Consider the following 19710-nt stretch of genomic DNA (forward strand, 5'->3'; position numbering starts at 1 on the left):
ACACAAACAAACACACATACATACCGAATGTAGCGGCTCAACTGATCTGCATTTGCTCCTGGATACTCTTTGCAGTTTTTGCTTGTATATGTTTTTGTATCTCTGCAAATATAAGTTTCATATATAAATATATATATATATCTATTTCATTTGAGCTACTGTCCTCAGTCAGATTTTTGTGTGGTTTATCCACTGTTTGTCATTATCTCTGGTGACAGTGGTTAATGGGGTCCATCTGAGGAGGGGATGGCCTGCAGAAGGACACACATGTGAGCCGGTTTTGGTTCAGACCCTGCACAGTTCGCACTGAGCGCACTGAAGGCCTGCAGTGTCAGGATTTGTTTGTGAGGCTGAGTCTGGATGCTCGGGTTTTCCGCAGAGAGGCCGGGGTCACAGAGAGGTCAGCAGGTCTGCGTACACAGCCGCTGGCTCCCTCATCTCTTTGCAAATGTTCCCATCACAGTTTGAGCTGTTTTTTTTTTTTTAGTTTTTTTTTTTAGCTCACAACAAAAATTTGTAAATGTTTGCTGCTGTATGCCCATGTGTTAAGAAGGTTTATCGCCTCTCTGCTGCGGAATCTCACCTGCCTGGCGACACATTACGCAGTCATTATGCGTGCGTAAAGATGGAGATCTCTCAGGCATGTTTCATTATGTAGCTCAGGCATGTAGGCTAACTAAACACTGTGATTGAAATAAGTGTTTAATACGGACCAGGGCGCAACACAACCGGTGGATCATTACCTCTTTTAATTCCCCCCGCAATTTAATTTAATCTTTTACGCACTTACTCGCCTTCCAATGCACTTTATTAGCCGAAATGTTTTATTTCCCTTTTCATCACCACGCCTTCAAAATACCTTTTAAGAAAATAAAAAAATAAAATAAAATCAGTTTTTCCTCACTGTGTACTTGCAGTTAGCCGGTAGCCTTTCGATAGAAACTCTATGGATGATTGGTTCAATCAGTATTGTGTCATATTTAATTCAGGGCTCTTCATATTTTATTGGATTGCATATTTTATGAATTCAAAACCCCGGACAAAGGGGAGGTCTTGTCTGACCTCGCATGTGATAAATACGAACAAATATTCTCAGCTGCTGTGTCGTCATCGGTCACAAAGATTTTATTGCGCGCAAGCAAAACTTTAAAAACTCAGAATTTATCACTACAGCGAAATTTAGGTAAACGAAGAGGAAGATTTTTTTTTTTTACGTATCTAGTATCCTCGGGGCTTCTGGGAGCAGGGCGGGCTGTAATAACTGACCCTCAGGTCCAGGATTTCTCACTAATATTTTAATATGCTATAAACTCCCTTTTTAATATGTTGGTTTTTTTCTATTATTCTTAAAATTCTGATTTTACAGACGGTCTTTGAAAGCAACACCAGGGGTAAATATGTAAGCAGCCAATTTTTTTGACAGATGAGCTCAGATTAACTACAGACATCCTGCCACTGGAGGGAAACAAACACCTGAAATAAAAAATAAAGTAAAAATAAAAATAAAAATTCACAACAAAATTAATAAACAGGACATAAATACACCTAACAAGAAAAAACAAACAGTTAACGAAAAAGTACCCAATATAATCACACACACACACACACACACACACACACACACACACACAGTGTTGTGGTTGTGAATAGATAATTTAGTTTGGAGTGAATTAAATTTGACGCAGAAACAGAAACAGAGCGACGCCAACAGCACTCACAGGAAAACACTTCACTTCAGTGTTAAGAGACCGAAGGAAAAGACACCAGCGAGCAGGAATTTACGAGCAGTTTAATTCTTCTCTGAGGGGAAACGTGTCAGACAGAGTTTCAGATGAACTCTCCAACCTGCAGTGTTTTGTTTTATTGACTTGAATCTGAGCTTCATTTTCATCCATCAGGAAAACAAGACGTTTCCTTCCTGACCTCGCCCTGCGGCTTCATGCAGGCAGCTCAAGCGCGTGTCTGAGTTTTGGCCACGATACAAATATCAACACGAGTGTTTCCGTTTTAATTTTCATTTGGCCTAATATTACTGAATGGATTAAAGAGCTTGAAGTGAGTTGTTATGAGCGGCCACGCTGCCACTTGTATAACCACATTACGTAGAAGTGTTTTCTCCTGATGTGTTTGCTTCAACACAGTTGTGTCTAAATGTTACAGGGAACAGCCAAGGGCCTGTCTCACAGAGCGCAGGCGTGTCATTTACAATCCCTTCTTTTAAGAATAACACACGTGTGTAGTTTGCTTACCTCATCCATCGCCATTTTCTTTTCTAAAACCATTATTCTATAGCCCTGCTCATGAATATTACATCAGTTTATATAGCGAGGTGCTTTTGTAGCGTGAAACTGGGCCTATACTGAACAAGTGCTTCCATTAGATTTATCTTTATTCTTTTTACTGCAGGCTACGTTTGTAAAATGCACTAATCATCTTTAATAATGGTCTGATCAGCTATAATAATGGTCTGATCATCTATAATAATGGCCACAGTTGAGCACTGACGTTTTTAACTGACACTTTGTATTTGTTGTTGTGTTTTTTTTTTTTTAATTCTGGACAGACGCCAAAGGCACGATCCGGGAGATCGTCCTGCCCAAAGGCCTCGACCTGGACCGACCCAAGCGCACGCGGACCTCCTTCACGGCCGAGCAGCTGTACCGGCTCGAGCTCGAGTTCCAGCGGTGCCAGTACGTCGTGGGCCGCGAGCGCACCGAGCTCGCGCGGCAGCTGAATCTCTCCGAAACACAGGTAAGTCAGGGTCCGAGCTGGGAGAAAAAAAAAACACAAAACATTTAAATAAGCTAATAAAAACCGAAAAGATAATTTATGAATAGAAAGAAAAGAAATTCTTAGTTATGCTATTTAACTAGCCTAATAGCCACCGGTTGCTAGCCAACATAGGCCGGAGCATAGCCTGCAGGATATTTTAATAATGATAGTTTATAGTGGCAGTTTAACATTATGTGGTCTAAACCACGCAGGTGTTTTCAATTAACATTAGCCTCCTATTTTTTTTAATGATTTGGTCACAGGTGCCCTTACAGGCGCTAATTGGCGCCTCAGCCAATCAGAGAGGAGGCTGCCCCGCCCAAAAAGGAGCCATCCAGGGCTAAATACAGGAACACAAATGTTTACAGTCCAACAGCACAATCACGTTTGATTTTAATTTGAATGCATATTGTGGTAATAGAGGAAAAAAATCAGCTAAATAAACCCCTAGGGGTTTGTGGGAACCTAAATGAACATAAAGCCTACTGGGCCAGCCAAGGTTAAGTATGGCCTTATACATCTGCACAATTAGTCTGTGTATTTATGTACGCTTGATTAACCAAGTGGCATTGGTTCTTTTATGAATATAAAAAATCTAGTCTGTCCACATTCACATAAAAATTGGTGCATTATTAAAAAACGCTTGTAGTCCAATACATCAACAGCATGGACACCACAGCCTTAAAATGAAACGAGTCAACACCTCCGTGACACGCGCAGCATGAACCAAAATTCAACATTATCAGTCTGTAAAATGAAGCCTTCATTATGAGGCTGTTGGATTGAACTGTGCACAGGATCTGCACGTAAAATAAATTTAAAAAACGCCTCTTTATTTACAGTGCTGTAACTGCTCATTGCAGCTGTTACTATTTTTTTTGTTTTGTTTTTATAATGCAAAAATAAAAACGGTTCAGTTCCGGATCCACGTTTTGCTGTTTGGTGCATCCGGGCTCCTCGTGTCTGAACGCTGCAGAAATGTCATGGCACTCATTCATCGACCCCGCGCGCTTCATTCAAATGTTTCCTGCAGCGCCGCGAGCCCAACCCCTCTGTGTTTATCGTGGGCGTCATCACTTCCACTCAGTCACACGGCACAGCAGGCCTATGGCATATAGTGATAATGCAACAGCGCACGTGTCTGTTAAAGTAAGTGATTTTCTGTCTCATTAAATGTGGAGTTAATCAGCAATAATAAAGCAGACGGGGATTTTAAAGTGTGTCACACCAAACTTTCATTTGTTTTTACCTATGACACAAATCTCAGAGAAATAGTTTTGAGAACTAGTTTTTGGCGAAAACGCGCAGTTTTCCACAAACAGCATTTTAACGACTAACGTGGCCTGTGTAGAAATATAATCAACTCAATAAACTGTATGTTTGTTGCGTATAGTCTGGTATCTTTAAATTTCAGCTTCGTTTTTGAGAGGTGAAAAGCATAAATCTTGCGAATTCCGTTGCGATTTTATCACATTTTACGCAACATGGGCCTTTGGAGGACGAAGACTGTCTTTGTTACCAGCAGTGTTTTTATGTCTGTGTGCTAAAAAGTTAGCAGTTAATGGACCTGGAATTAGGAGATTTCACAACCAAAACCTCAAAAATTAATCCCCAAAATTAAGATATAGAATAAAAGTGACAAATATGCTTAAATGTTGCACACTTATTTAAATTTGAACAATAGGCTATATGTGCAAATAAACAGCAGGAGGCAGGTGTCTGGGCCTTTTGTGCGGCGCAGACTTGTGTTAAAACACTTGTTGCAGGAAGTAAAAAAACACAAGCAAGAATTTACGCACAGACCAACCACACAAAAAAACCCTGCTCAAACATAAAGGTGATGGGATTGTGTGTGTGTGTGTGTGTGTGTGTGTGTGTGTGTGTGTGTGTGTGTGTGTGTTTCGGGAGCACAGAGCAGCCACTGTGTCCCTCATTAGTGCTGACACTAGGGGTGTTAATGGGAGGGCCTCAGCTTCCTGCTGCTGCTGAGGGGACGCTGTGCAGCAGAGGATTGGCTGAACGAAACCGCCTGAAAACTGTCTGACCTTCAAGTGAGAACAAAATGTAAATAATAAAAGTGTCCTCAGTAATGGCGTAAAATATTAAGCCCGTTGCACTGGAATTTCATTATGGTGTGTTGCTATCGAAGCAGCTTTTAAGCGTGATCGAAAGGCTTTTAGTTGGCATTAGTGGCGTTTTCTTTCTTATCATTGTCTTCTTTCTTTTTGTGGCTTTTGCATGTTTTAAGCAAATGCAATCATGAAAAATCACTAAAGGAAAAGATGGAAGCTCTATCTATCTATCTATCTATCTATCTATCTATCTATCTATCTATCTATCTATCTATCTATCTAGTATTTTTATTTCTAATGTTACCATAAATAAACGGTCCCTTGGGCCTTTCGCGCCTGTTTTCCAGGTTTCTGTTCCAAGCTGAAAATCGTTTTCCTCTTCACTTCGTTGGGTTTTTGCAGAAGAGACTGCGCTTTATTTCACAACAATAAAAGACCAGAAACCTGGAACAAGCTTGAAGTTAACTCCACATTGGAGATTTGGGTCTTTTTTTTTTTTTAAGATGATTTTCAAACACAAAAGTCTTGAGGTTCAAGGGAAAAAAAAACTCTGTTTAGATGAAATTCACAACTGAAATAAAAACTTTAACCCTGAACATTTTATTTCGCTAAAACCAATACATCAGAGTTTTTGTTTTGCCCCTCGTTGACTTTCAATTAACCAAGAAAAACTTTCTGCGACCCTTACTTTGAAATTTCGTTCTTTTTATCAGTGCTCCAAATTCTTATTCAACACAACACAGCTGGATCTGTACACCGGAAATTTAATCTGAAAATCTGACAACAATACAACATTTGATTTCAGGTAAATTCAGAAACTTTCCACTTTGTTTCAGAGGCACTTTATAGCAACCAAAGAACCAGACAGTTTTTTTTATATGAACCTTACATTAACGTGACAGTAACTGACACACAAATACTAATTACAGTAATATGGGAGGTTGGATCGTTAAGTGTTTTTTAACTATGTTTGGGGATTTGGTCATTGACCCATGGAGCAACTCCAATTAGTTTGGTCAGGTATTCAAACGGATCACGCAATGAGACAGCACACACACACACACACACACACACACACACACACACACACACACACACACACACGGACGTATAGAGATTTACAGAAACTTCAAAGAAATAATGTTGATTTTTTTTTCAAATTAAAATTCCTGAACATAGGTGGAGCCATGACTGACAAAAGTTATGAGTATATGATTAATATAAATGATTACACTCATACGTATCCCGTCGAGACGCACAGCATTTGAATTAAACATAAAACAGGAATAACTTGTGGCTTCTAAGTGTATTTCCTGGCGCAGTTTTTTTTGGTAGCTATTTTCGTCTTCAAACGGACAAACAGTGACTTTTGGTTTATACAGAAACAATTACCAGCAAAACTTTTCTCTTGGCAAAAGCATAGGCAACAAAGACTAAATCTGAGGCCATTAACGCCGAATAAACAGGACAGGTGTGAGAAAATAAAAAATAGCATTAAAAAGCGTGTTAAACTGCTTATTGTTCGTTACTCTCTCGACTTAACTATATCCGTCTATAATTCTTTACATGCCTTATTTTTTTCTGTTTCGTCCTGCAAAACCTGTAAACCCGTAAATTTGGACCGCGCACGGTTCATTTCAACATTAATGTCATCGATCAAACGGAGATATTTAAGTATAGTTCCACATGTGTGAAGAAAAAACAGCCATTTTTCATCAGTTCAAGAAATGAGTCTAAGAAATGCTGGTGATATAATGTAATTCAGAGTCATTCTGATGTCTGAGCCTGCAGGTGGATAAAACGCGTCTGTAGACTCGTTTTTAATCTCTCGGTAGCTGAAGTATCGCGAGAGGAGCAATCACTCCGCTGTAACGCGTTACTGAGTAATCCGTTACCAGCTCGGAGCTCTCCCTTCATCCCGGCAGGTGGCTCCCCGCTACAGGCTAAAGAAGCAGGAGGGGGGTGGTGGGCGCACACACACACACACACACACACACACACACACACACACACAAACACACACACACACACACACACACACACATAGAAACCCTGAAAGCCCCCACATTTCATTTACCTTTATGGTCAGTTTGCTCTCAGACTGTAGAGGACTGATGGATGTTGTGGAGGCTTCAGCTCTTATTGTGAAGGTATGTTGTGTTGGATCTCTGCATGTGAAGGAGAATCGTTCACTGCTGAATGGAAACGCTTTATGTCTACAACACAGGAGGAGGTCTGCTGTATTCGACTACAGAGGAAACTAGAACAGCTGTTTTTGTTTTTTTTTTTTCTATGTAGTTCTGTGTAAAATGGATGAAAATGAAAAACTTCTTCTTGGAGGCTGTTACTTTTTTCTTTTCTTCTTTTTTCTTTTTTTTAGCATTTATCTCACATCAGACTAAAAATGTTCAGTTTCAAGTTATTTTCTGCAACTTTTCTCTCCCTTTTTTTTTGTAAGAAAAAGACTAAAACTCTTTCTTATTCTTCAACATGTGATACTTGTTCCAACTGGCTTGGCAGTGAGGTGTCAGGAGGTTTCAGGACGCCATGCTGTGTGGTCACTTTAAGCTCTTCCTCCGTCCTCCTGAGTTCAGTGCGGCTGACGTATACTCTGCCATTGTATCAGTCCATTGTAGTTTGCTGTCCTTCCATGGAGAAGCTATGGATTTAATGGTCTCTGCGCTGCGTTAAACTGGTTTAATCCTGCAGTAAATGGGAGGCAGCTCAGTGATGGAATCATGTTTAATCTTTGATGTAAAGCTGCATGAACAACACACAGATGTGGGCAAATGTTTGCATCTGTTTTTTTCTGTTATTTTCACAGTTGTTTTAGTACACAGTGAAACAGGATTTTGGTTTGACATATTTCTCCTATGATGACTGAGCCAGATACAATTTATCAAGGCAACATTTTTTTTTTTATAATGTCACAAATGCCTTGCCCTTCACAAATCTCCAAAAATAATTAAAGTCCACCAGGACAGGTGTTGTGTTCTTAGACAAAGAGACACGTTTTTGTGGAGTGAAAACCCTGGAAACACCACAGTTGGTGTGATTTTTGAAGAGAGTGGTTGGATGTTGTGTGGAGGCAGGTCTTTATTTATTTATTTTTTTACTTACCTACTGGTAAACAGTATTAAATGTACACCTAATTACAATAAGTAAAAAGACTTTGGGGATTTAGATGTAAATGTGAGTGCAGATATAATTTAAATTTTAGGGACATTTATTGTGAAGGAGACATTATGTTGTGGAGAATTTTTAAATCTATTTGAGCTTTTCTCTGGTATGTGTACTGTAGTTAAGTCCATACACACACACACACACACACACACACACACACACACACACACACACACACAGACACACTCTCAACCTGTGTGTAGGTGTTTGTTCGTTTGTGCTTGTGTTTGTTTAAAAAGTCGCCGCTCTCACTGACTTCCAGTCGAACGTGCGTGATCACAGCTTTATTATCCCGACCCTGTCGTTGATCAGACTTCGTGCGTGTGTGTGTGTGTGTGTGCGCTCACACAGAGCTGAACTCCTGCGGTGGAGAGCTGGAAAACATTCGGCAAGCTCTGGCACACCTGCGCCGCTCTGTCTCAGCTCAGTGTGTAGGAACTATTTACGAGAGGATAAGGAAAAGTTCAGCAGCCAGACTTGAGCTGAGATGCACAATTTGTCTTTGAAGGTGTTGCTCTGACCTGAAGCTGCAGAACAAACCAATTCAGATTAAAGGTGTTTGTGTCCAAAATTAGCTCAGGTTCAAATCCATGAATCCTCAAATTAACTGTTAAGTGAACTAACAACCTCTGCTGGAGTAGAGTAGAAATCTGTCTTTTCTTTTTCTGTATGTTTTAGATATGTCACTGTCACTGCTGACAGTCGGACACAGTGTTCAGTGGCCAGCAGGAACAATTTTGAGCAACAAGCAAAAACAAAACAAACAAACAAAATTTATAATGAAAGCATTCAGATGTTCTTGTGCCAGGAAGTGTAACAGCCACTTGCTGATCTAGCTGCCGGGGAGATGCATTTCTTGGTTAATGTACTCACGCACTTGATGTGATTTAAGACCACCACCCACAATATTGGGACCAGCCGACCTCCGACAGGTCTTTATGTCACCCGGGATCAGCGTCACACTTCCTCTCATCTCCTGCCTGCTGTCTTTTCTGTTAGTCGGACTATTTCTTGATAGCAAACGGCCTCAGGCACGCTGTAGCGAAAGCTGTGAAAACTTTCAGATGATGCCTCTTGTTGCCGTCTTGTAGCTGTTTTTGCTCGTGGCTTTCTGGGGCCACAGGGAGGTCGAAGGTCAGGTACTGTCCAGCTCACACCTTTAATGTGTTTGTAGTCATCTAGGATCTTTTTAAACATGTTGTGTGAAGCATCTGTGAGTATCTTGATGATAAATAAAATGCATTACTGATAATATTACGAGCACTTCGACGGGGTGAAGAACCCAGAAAGACAAACTGTAGAAACTGTGTGACCTTTATGTGACCTCTTACGAAACCGGATAAATCTAAATTCCCTGTTAAGAAGTTACACCTGCTTATGCAACTGGTTTTGAAAGACGTCTATGAATATTTGTACAATATGATAAAAGGATAGTGGTGAATTGATGTTGATTCATTGATGTGAAGAGAAAATAGAAAGTTTTCTGCATTTTCACACCCGAGAGTCATAAAGAGACTCGGTTTAGTTCCACACACTGTGGGGAAAATCCCCGAAATACATCTCTGTTTCCCTCTGCAGACTGAGGAGACAAAATGACAAGTTGTGTTTATGTGAGGGTCTACGTACAGTGAATGTCCTTGTTGTGTGCATTGTTCTCCATGATGGCCCAGACAGACGGTGTCTGGCCACTTGTCTGGGGCGTAGAGGACCCGGCCCTGACGTATAGCTGTGCAGATGTAGCAGGGAGGCGGCTGCACAGAGCGGCGATTGTCCAGACGCTGTGAATAGAGAAAGAGATAGGAAGGAGACGGACAGACAGACACACAGGACAGACACTTGGTGGTTTGTGCTTTCAGTTAAAATGTTTGTGCTTCGCCCTGTAAAGAAACTCTTTCCTCTTCACTCTGTGGTGACCTAAAGCGAGAGCATCATCTTCACAAGAGGAACTTTGGTCTGACTCGATGGTCAGGAAGAAACCGCAAGGCTCTGATTATCTAATCAGTTGAATCAGTTGATTAGATAATCAAAAGGACATAATAGCAATTAAGTCTTTGTTGCCTTTGTCCTTAATCACTTTCTCAGATTGAATTGACTTGTTTCATCAGCTTCTGGCAGAGTCAAGTGTGTATGGCTGCGTGCGTGCGTGCGTGTGTGTGTGTGTGCGTGCGTGCGTGTGTGTGTGTGTGTGTGTGTGTGTGTGTGTGTGTGTGTGTGTGTGTGTGTGTGTGTGTGTGTGTGTATGAAGCCGAGGATGGTGTAATTTTCCAAACATATGGAGGAGCATATAATCCTCCAACTGATGTGAAAGCAGGAAAATCAGCAAAATTGGACACAAGAGGTTTTTTCTTTTCTTCTCTCTAACACTCAGAGACACACACACACACACACACAAACACACACACACATGCACACACACACGCACGCACACACACACACCCAGAGTGCCTCAAGTCTGACCCCAAGTCAACAGAACAATCACCGTGGTCAAAGGTTGTCCATGCAACCACTTTGTGTCATTTGCCAGGCAAATGTGTAATGCAATTAAAGTGGCGGATTACCTGTGTGGCAGCTTACAAACACCTGCCAGTGGAGAGGGAGCGCTGACTCCCCACCATGTGTTCACACAACAGCACATGCTGAAAACACTGACACGTATATGAGAAAATGATCAGTTTTATTCGTAAAGAAAATCCAGAGGTGGAGGAAACACTCAATGTAATAATATGTAATGATGCGTTTAATGCTGCAGCTCTGGAGGTCGGGCTGAATTTGAAGCCTCTTGGTTCCAGGTGGATTTTTTTTTTTTCCCCAACTTTCTAAGAATCAGTTTTAGTATTTGTTTGGCACCTCGTCTTTAACCCACATATATTTTTCATCACAAACCCAGCTGTAAGTCTGACTTCTCATTTTGTCATAATCGCTCAAAGTATTATTATAGAACAGTTCTAGGTTGGAAAAAATATTGTTCCACTATTTATACACACAGATGCAACAGAAAAATATAAAAAATAAAACTATAATAAAGTCTATTTAGATGTAAATTGATTTTATTTCAACTGGTGGGTTTTTTTCCAACTTGTTGCCTTTTCATTGAAAGTGCCTGTAAATCATTGAAAATATCAATAATTCACAGTTTAAAAAGACTTTCTTTCAAAAGTGTTTTATGGTCGACAGACATAAGTGAGATACAGTGTGAAAGCCCCGCATCAAAATAAATCAAAATAACTCAAAATAACGTTATGTTACTTTAAATGAAACACAAAAGTATTTATTTTATATGCTAGTGCGTATTGCAGAAGCTATTTATAATTTGTTGAGTTATTCTAGAGCTTTTATTTATTTACATAGTATTTTATTTTATTTACTACATTTCTTTTAAATTTGATCTCATGGAAAAATAAATCATAAGAAAACCCAAAAACCTCAGTTTGGATAATGGACTTTAGTCTGCATACAATTAATTCCTATGGTGATTTCAAGTTGTTTTGTAGTTTAACCCATTACCTATCATATATATCACATTATTTATCATATTTATGAAGTCAGAATATAAAAGCACATGATGGGGTAAAAAAAATACAATATTACTGTAGCAGAAAAGAAAAAATACTCAGTTACAATGCTTAGTGAATGTACTTAGTTAATTTTCCGCACATGATTTTAAAGTCTCTGCAGAATATTTCCTCTGTGAAGATGTAAAATAAAAGATAAAGGTGAAATGATGTGTGAAACCGTCCCTGGTTTTAAGACCGCTGTGTCTCACTTTTTCCAGCCATGACCACAAAGTGAAATATGATTCCTCTTTGTTGGTTCAGTCAGAGTTTCAGCGTCATCCCTGGACATTTTCTGCTGCAGGTGATTCGAGTGACTGCGGGGTGACATGCAAGAAAAGTCATGGACCACATTCAAACCCCTGCTGGGTTTTTTTTTTTTTGTTTTTTTTTGGGCAATGAGTGCAGCTCATCTCTGGCATTACAGTATGTGAGGGGGGGGGGTAAAGGCTGTTATCTAAACCTGGAGGGGTGGCGGGTGTGAATGGATGGATGGATGGATGGATGGATGGCAGGAGAGGGAGGGGCAGAGGGAGCGAGGGAGAAAGAGGTGGGCCTCACAGCAGTCCCAAGTGCTTTTGCGCTAAGGAGGATTAGGCAGCCATATCTACCAGCGATTCTATAAGATGGGGTTAACCCCTGGCTGAACCTGGCTGGACATGTGCTGCAGTGATGGAGCGACCAGATCAGGTTTATTCAGCGGGTTAGGTGATTGGGGGTGGGGGTGGGGGGCAGAGGGGGGCTGGGGCATCAGGTGGTGATTGATGATTTTGGCACATGTTTGAAGCGTGTACCTTAAAGCATGAATCCGGGGTGATGAGGAGAGGAAGAGGAGGGTGCGGTTGGATGGAGGTGCGCAGAGCTCAGCAGGAGGAGGAGCAGTCGTCGTGTGGAGGATGACCCGGCGTTAGTGTAGAGCAGAGTCAGGGTGATGCTGCACTTCACAAGCAGCTGATGCTTCATAATAAAATAAAACAAGTAACACAAAACATCAAAAAGGCAGGATGGTAAGAAAAACCAGAACAACAGCGCACGCTTAACGAAAACGGAAAATAACACTGACTGTGAAGTTTTTAAAAAATGAGATGAACTATTCCACAGTTTAGTGGCACAGACAGGAAATACACAGCCTCCCTTCATATTAAGAGTCTGGTTCGCCAGCCTGCGGCACTTTAAACTGTTATATGGTTAAATAATTATAATTCATCCATTTTAGTTTAGTTTGTTTATTTAGTTGATACGGACAATTCACTTTAACATAGTTTCAAAAACGGTATGAAACTAATGCGTTGCACAAAGAGTTTATAGCTGTTGCTGATTAATAAATAACTCCTTTAATGGTGCTGAAAGTGACTTTTTAACAAGCTGAACAAGATACTTGCTCTTAACAGAAATTAGACAAATGTTAAAAGAGCAGTTGATTCATTTTTGTTGTGTCTTCGCAGCGTTTTCTGGGAGGTTAACACCATTTTTACAGAGGCGTTGGTCCATCAGAGCGCCGTACTTAAGTTTTCATTAAAGAAGCAATCATTTTTAATTGGCGCTGGTATCGTTATTATAATCTGGGACAGTTTTGATAAAAGACTGATATGTTGATCCATCACACACAGCTGAGTAAGTCATTGATTCAGCTTGTTTCCTTTTCTTTAATAATGGCAGCCACTGGTCCGTCACATACAGTACAGCTGAATACACACTGGCAGCCATTGGTCCCTTACATCACATATAGTTGAGTATCCACTGGTCCGTTACGTACAGTTTAACGGGCGCTGGTCTGCCTGGTACAATATCCACGGAAAAAAAGGGTTTTCACTGTGTGCTGCGGCTCATCACATGCCTGGGATCAGGGGGTCTGAACAGGGTCACAGTGGGATCACTGAGCTGCTGGAGGGGTCATAGAAAGTGTGAAAGACAGTCACCAAGTGTCCTTCTTAAAGACTTTACTGTCACAATCCTGCGTTTCACTTTGCATTATCGGCATTATACAGCCAGACAGGGGAGTGTGTATTTATCACTCGGATGTTTATGTTAATGCTTTCCATGCAGTTCGGCTTTATTGCATCACAGTGAGGCGGGGAAGTAAAGTGATTAAAAACACAGCGATAAAGATGCAATTGGGACGAACAATTGAGAATAAAAGAGGCAGAATTACAGAAACATCTAAACAAACGAATCACATCTTTCTTTTTTTTAATAAATTTTTTTTAATTTTCTCCTGTTTTTAGAGAAAAACGATCAATAAAACCAAGATTTATTGATCACACATATGGATGCCCAGCTGATCTGTACACTGGGTCTTGATCTGGCTTAACCTTTCTACCTCTAGCCCAGTTTTCCTGCCGCTCCGCTTGCAGCTGTGTGGATTCACAGCGCAGGCCTCCGATTGGCTGACCTCTGCCCGACTGGCCTGTGTATTCATGCGTGTCGGCCTGATCATCTCTCCATGACCTTGAATTTACCCCACCCTGCCTTTATTTACCCTCCATCCTGTCATTTTGATCCCCTTTCTTGTGTTTTGTTTGGTGCAGCTACATCCCACCTGTCTGTCTCTACGGTGGGGGGGGGGGCGGGGAGGGGGGGGGGACGCAACGCAACGCAGGGAGGGATCAAATTCAAAATGTAAACCAATGAGAAAAAAGTTCATTTAATGTGATTTTATTTGTGGAAGTGGGAAGTTTTTTTCAAATATTTTTTTCCAGTAGTTTAGTTTAGTTAGTTTTTTCCATCTAACATGAGAAGTCAACTCTTACATGTTACGTTTTCCACTAATTAAAAAAAAGAAAAAGACGTGGATTGTGACATTTAGGAAAGGAAAAGAAAAGTACAAAAATGTATCTGTACATAAGAAATCAGTCTTTATCTCAGAAACCATTCGCATGCAGAGATGATCACATGATATTTTTGTTATTGTCAAGAAAAACCTCATGAAGAGACCAGAACCATCAGAGACATATCACAGGGCTGTAGTTTGTTTTGCATCAGTCTCACATACACTGTTCCTGCTGTGTCGAATATTGATTAGTCCACCAAATGTGTGTTCATCCACAGTGGAAAATAGTCCCCAACAAATGTACCATTCACTCCTGTTGCATTTTAAAACAAGAATGCCTTTTTTTTTTTTTTTTAGTAAATTACTACACTTTTTAAAAATCTATTTTTGTCATCCACTTTTGAACATCTACGTCTTCAGTAGGAGCCAATGAGCTGGGGGCCACAGACAGAGCAGGGATGGCAGTAAGTGAGTCGCTTTTGCTCATCCCTACACCACCAGACGGGTTTGCCCTCCTCACCTCCGTCCTAACCTCCTCACCCAGGCTCAAACCATGCCATGCCCTCGCCCTGGCAGGCCACGGTGCAGCGGGGCGGGGTCCAGAGGGCGCGGCCGGGGGCAAATACGGGTCACACCAGATCTAGATCTCCGTTGGTAATCTCTGCCCCAGCTCTGAACCCTGGATCCCATTAAAAAGGATTTACATCCAATAGTGTAGATGTACCAAAGGCAGCTTTGCTTTCTTCTCTTCTCATCATTTCCCCCCTCTAATAAAATCCCTGTAAAACACCAGCCAGCTTTTTCTTTTTTTTTTTCCTTTTCCCCCCAGCAATGGATACTAGGACTGTGATGTGAACAGAAGACTGAGCCACACCCACAGTACGGGGATGGAGGAAGCGGATTGGTCGGGAGTTTTTTTATCTGTAGTGAGAGCCTTCTGTGGGGTGTGGGTGTTTGGCAGTCGGTGGCACATGAGTAAAATACGGAGTAAGATCTCAGAGAGGCCATGTGTGAGCTAACAAGGAAGAAATACAGAGGGAGAGGAGGGAGAGGCAGCTACACAGATCGTCTCTGCTGCCTGTCCCACCCTCCCTCCTCCTTATCTCCATCCCCTCTATCCCTCCCTCTGTGCCTCCTTTGGTTCTCTGCAGTAAGACTTGCTGGCGTCACTATTCCTCTCTGAGCTGTGGGATCCTCTCCGATCCCATTATTTGTGTCATGGTCAGTAGCTGAAACTATGATCTCACTCGCCCTAGCTGCCTGTTGAGCCCGCCTTTACGGTGGAGTGATACTGTGGTTAACACCGCTCGGCCCGATTACTTCCACACAATCGACGGCTATGTCTTGGCTTATAACCTGTGCCACCCAATTAGAGGGCGAGCTACTTGTCACGCTGACTCAGGTGTTCAAGAAGATAAAAAGCCCACTGATGCCAGCTGCACCAAGGTGGCTGTGTGAGCACGCTACAGGACGCACAAGGTGGCGGGTGGGTGTGTAGCACCTCTGACTTTCACTCTTCTGTCCCGTCACAGACCTGCAATAAAAGTTCACCTTTTTTTTTCTTTCTGTTTCCTGACTTGCTTTATTTAGTGGTCATTGTGACCACTTGCTTTATTCACCTGGTCCTAACAATACTCTAATAGTTTATTTGCAATTACTCTGAGATCAACATAACCAAGAAAAGTCTCACACTCTCCCAGTTTGCTGTCAGGTCGATATAAATGGGCATGACCAGAGTTTAAGATGTGATTGGATGGTTGGGTCTGGGCGTGTCGATGGGAATGGTTAAATTCAGGGTATTTCTAAAATGACAGGCTCCATATTGTTAAAAAACAAACAAACTCTGGGCTGGGAACAGAATTATGTACCTTTTTTTGTGGGTTAGACTCCAACTGGACTTGAACTCAGGACCTTGACTCTCAGTGGACGGCATCTTAAACCAGTAGGTCACCAGGACGCCGCACGAGCAGGGAAAAGACGGTTTTCTCCAAACATTTTCCGCAGCATAATTCATGTATTTTGTCGGTCAACACTGAAAGACGAAGTCCAGCAAAGGCACAATCAGTTTTGAAGTAGTGAATACAGGAAATAATCCGATAAGTATTGAACCACTGCAGCCAAGAAACGTATTTGCACAAACGTATTTATCTCAGAAAGTCTTTGATTTGTTGCACTGATCAAACCGCGACACCAACTAACTAAAGAGAAAAGACTGAGGTGAAACTAACAGGAACTAACTCGCAGTTTGAAGTCTGTAACTTCCACCTTTTTGTGAAACTAAAACCTTAAACTCTTCGTGACGTCATCGCACAACTGTCGTCTAACATCTGCACAGTGACGAGCATCTTGACGCCTAAAGGCCCACTGACGGAGTCGTGGGTCCCGCCGATGAACGGGGTCATGTGAGAGGTTCGCTGTGCGTACGTGTGTGACTGTCGCGTGTTCGGTTCACATGTGACCTTGTTTGTGTGTGTGTGTGTGTGTGTGTGTGTGTGCATGTGTGTGTGCATGTGTGTGCTCACGCTGTCCTGCTGTGTTCACATTGAAACATCATCCAGTCTTCAGACACACTTCATTTATACGTGCCTGTGTATTTACAAGCGTCGTCTTGCTGTTGTGCAACAAACAAATGATTATGAAACTTTTTAAAGAAATTAAGCCACAGAATCTTCACAGGCTTACGCATTTTTGCTGTAACAGGAGTTTCCTTTTAAGTCGCTGGCTGCCAATCCCCACTTATCAGGGATTAGATTACTGGGTTTCTTTCGTGTGTAAATAACTCTCAATGCTCTGTTGGGGAAACTCTCACAGTGCGGGCGTGAGGACGAGTGGAAAAAGCGGAGAGATAAATCTGCTGATCATGTAGTGTGACACACCCACCCGTCCGTCTGATTTCCTCTGGAAACAAACACGGACGTTGTGCTTTGTGACATTCATTTTCTGTTTTGTTTTATTTTTAGACAGGAGTCTTTCATACTGTTTCACACACTTCACAACAAATCTCTTGTCTTCTATCTGACGTGTTTGCAAAAGCAGAACCAGTAGAAACTAGGAAGAAAATTTTGTTTTGCGCATTAGGAAATTACGATGGTTATTTTTCACAGTTTTCTGACGTTTTGTCGAAACGATTAATCGATTACTGGAGAACATAATGTGATGATATAAGAATCCTTAGCTGCGGTTTTATTGAAGACGTGTTCAACCCTAAAAGAAGAACAAAGAAGAAAACTGTACTGCAAATTTTAGCTTCTGTATCTGTAGATGTGAAAAACGCAGCTTGCTGCAACTCGGTCAGGATCGAATACATTTTTCATGTGTGTGATTCCAATCGGAGGCGGCTCTCCGTGCAGCGATCTCCCGTGACCCCACCGTGCCCTCCAATCAACATCGCACCCAGCCCCAACTCATCCACACGCTATACATTAAAGCAACGCTGAGCCCCATCAATTAAACATGGCGGACAAGTACAGGCAGAGTTCACCGAGCTTTTCTCAATCTGCTGCTGCTGCTGCTGCTGCTGCTGCTGCGGCGGCGGGGTGGCGTGATGGCTCCTGTTGTGAAACTCTAAAGTTTGCTGCCGTGAGAGAGGACCATGGTGCAGATTTTTCTTTTACAGTTACTTTTTCCACTTTCTTTTGCCTCCACAGAAGCAAAATCTGTGCAAACAAGCTCGACTTATATCGAATATATTTAGACGTATGCATACATAAGAGAGCCTCCTAGTTTCTTGTGTGTAATTGAGCTGAATATTCCCGCTCTGCTGCATAGATCTAATATCACTGCCCTCTCCCATATGTGCATTTCCGGCCTGTTAGAGCCGTGAAGTGTGAGAGAAGAGAGTACGTGGGACCAACCATGATCAAATGTGCAGAGAAAAACAACAGAGCTGATCCAATGGCTGGTGCCAGGGGATTACAGCATCTCCGCTTGTTCTGCACGGATTTATGCGTGTATGACTGGTTTATGGCTAAGATGTTGCGTGCTCTCACCGCTCGCAAACCGTCAGCGCGCAGAACATGCTACATGGTAGATGTGCATCAAGCAGGGGGGGGGGGTCACAGAGAAGTCAGTCACACGTGTGTGCAGCCTGTGGAAACCGCCAGCTTTTGGGCATGTGAAGGCGGCGTAGGAAGTTTGTCAGGATATGAATTGCAGATTGCGAGTTAGGCTTATGTTTAAACATCAGTGAGCTGCACAAATTACAGAGAAGAGTGTAGCTCATGAGTTATGACACACTGTTAGAAGGTGGTTTATATAAGCACAAAACAACTTCAAAATGTTCATAAAATCAGAAGGATTTTGTTGTTTTTATGACATAAGCTACGTGTAAAACTCTGATTCCTTCTTGTCTTGAGTCTGTGTCCCCGGGTGATGAACCGCTGTCTAGGTTTCTGTCCCTCTTATGTCAGATTGGACTGATTCTACCACTGACAAAGTGTTTGGATCAAATGTGATAATGTGAATCTTCCTGCTTGTGTTGTTGCAGGTCAAGGTGTGGTTCCAAAACCGCCGGACCAAACAGAAGAAGGACACCACCAAAGACTCGGACAAACGCTCTTCCTCCACGTCCGAGTCTTTGGCCACCTGCAACATCCTGCGCCTCTTGGAGCAGGGCCGCCTCCTGGCGGGCCCCGCCCCGCCTCCCAACTCCCTCTTAGGGCCCCCGCCTCACCCGGCAAATGGCTCCCTGCTGAGCAGCCCGGGCGGAGGCTCCTCCACTTCTCCTGGAGTCAGCAGCAACACTCCTCCCAGCTCCCTACCAGGGGGGACTTTTGGGCTGTCGCTGCCATCGCTGGGCGGGACCCCGCCCTCACCGCGGCTGGGTGTCCCACCACCGCACTCCCTGTGCTTCTCCATGCCGCTGCTGGGGGGTGCTCATCACGAACTGACATCCACTTACGGCTGTGGCTCCTCAGCTTTTGAGCCGTACATGCGGCTGGACAGGAAAGAGGCAGATTTGGGGGGAAAGAAGACAGTTTCTTAAGTAATGTGTCCCTCTCTGAGGACGCCTGGGGACTGGGACTTGTCTTTGTAAGAGCTTTTCTCCCCAGTCTCTCGCCCTGCCGCCTGTTTGACACTCGAGTGGCCGCAGACGGGGGAAAGAAATCACCCCGGATCATGAGAAATGTGAAAAAGGAAGAGACCAGGTTGCTTTCCTTGCGGCACCATTTTGTGCCACAGCACTGTTTGGCACGCTGCCACAAAATGGTGAAAAGGACGCGATGTGACGGAGACACTCCCACATAAAAAATAGAAGAAAAAAAAAAACAAAAAAAACTTCTGAATTTTTGCAAAAATGCCGTGTGCGTGTGTTGTGTGAACCCTGACAGACAGATGTTTTTACCACCACTCTCTTCGCAGT

General features: G+C 42.5%; 1 protein-coding gene across 1 annotated transcript in view; it reads left to right on the forward strand.

Moving 5' to 3' along the window:
* vax2 (ventral anterior homeobox 2) overlaps positions 1-19332 on the forward strand; it is a 21584-nt gene extending 2252 nt beyond the window's left edge. The window contains exons 2-3 of the mRNA XM_022764203.1: positions 2564-2751; positions 18835-19332. Coding sequence (XP_022619924.1) covers positions 2564-2751; positions 18835-19332 — 686 coding nt within the window. The remainder of the gene's footprint in view (positions 1-2563; positions 2752-18834) is intronic.
* The last annotated feature ends 378 nt before the right edge of the window (positions 19333-19710 follow it).

The sequence above is a fragment of the Seriola dumerili genome, unplaced genomic scaffold (genome assembly GCF_002260705.1).
Source record: "Seriola dumerili isolate Sdu_G_001 unplaced genomic scaffold, Sdu_1.0 BDQW01000531.1, whole genome shotgun sequence".
Lineage (NCBI taxonomy): Eukaryota > Metazoa > Chordata > Actinopteri > Carangiformes > Carangidae > Seriola > Seriola dumerili.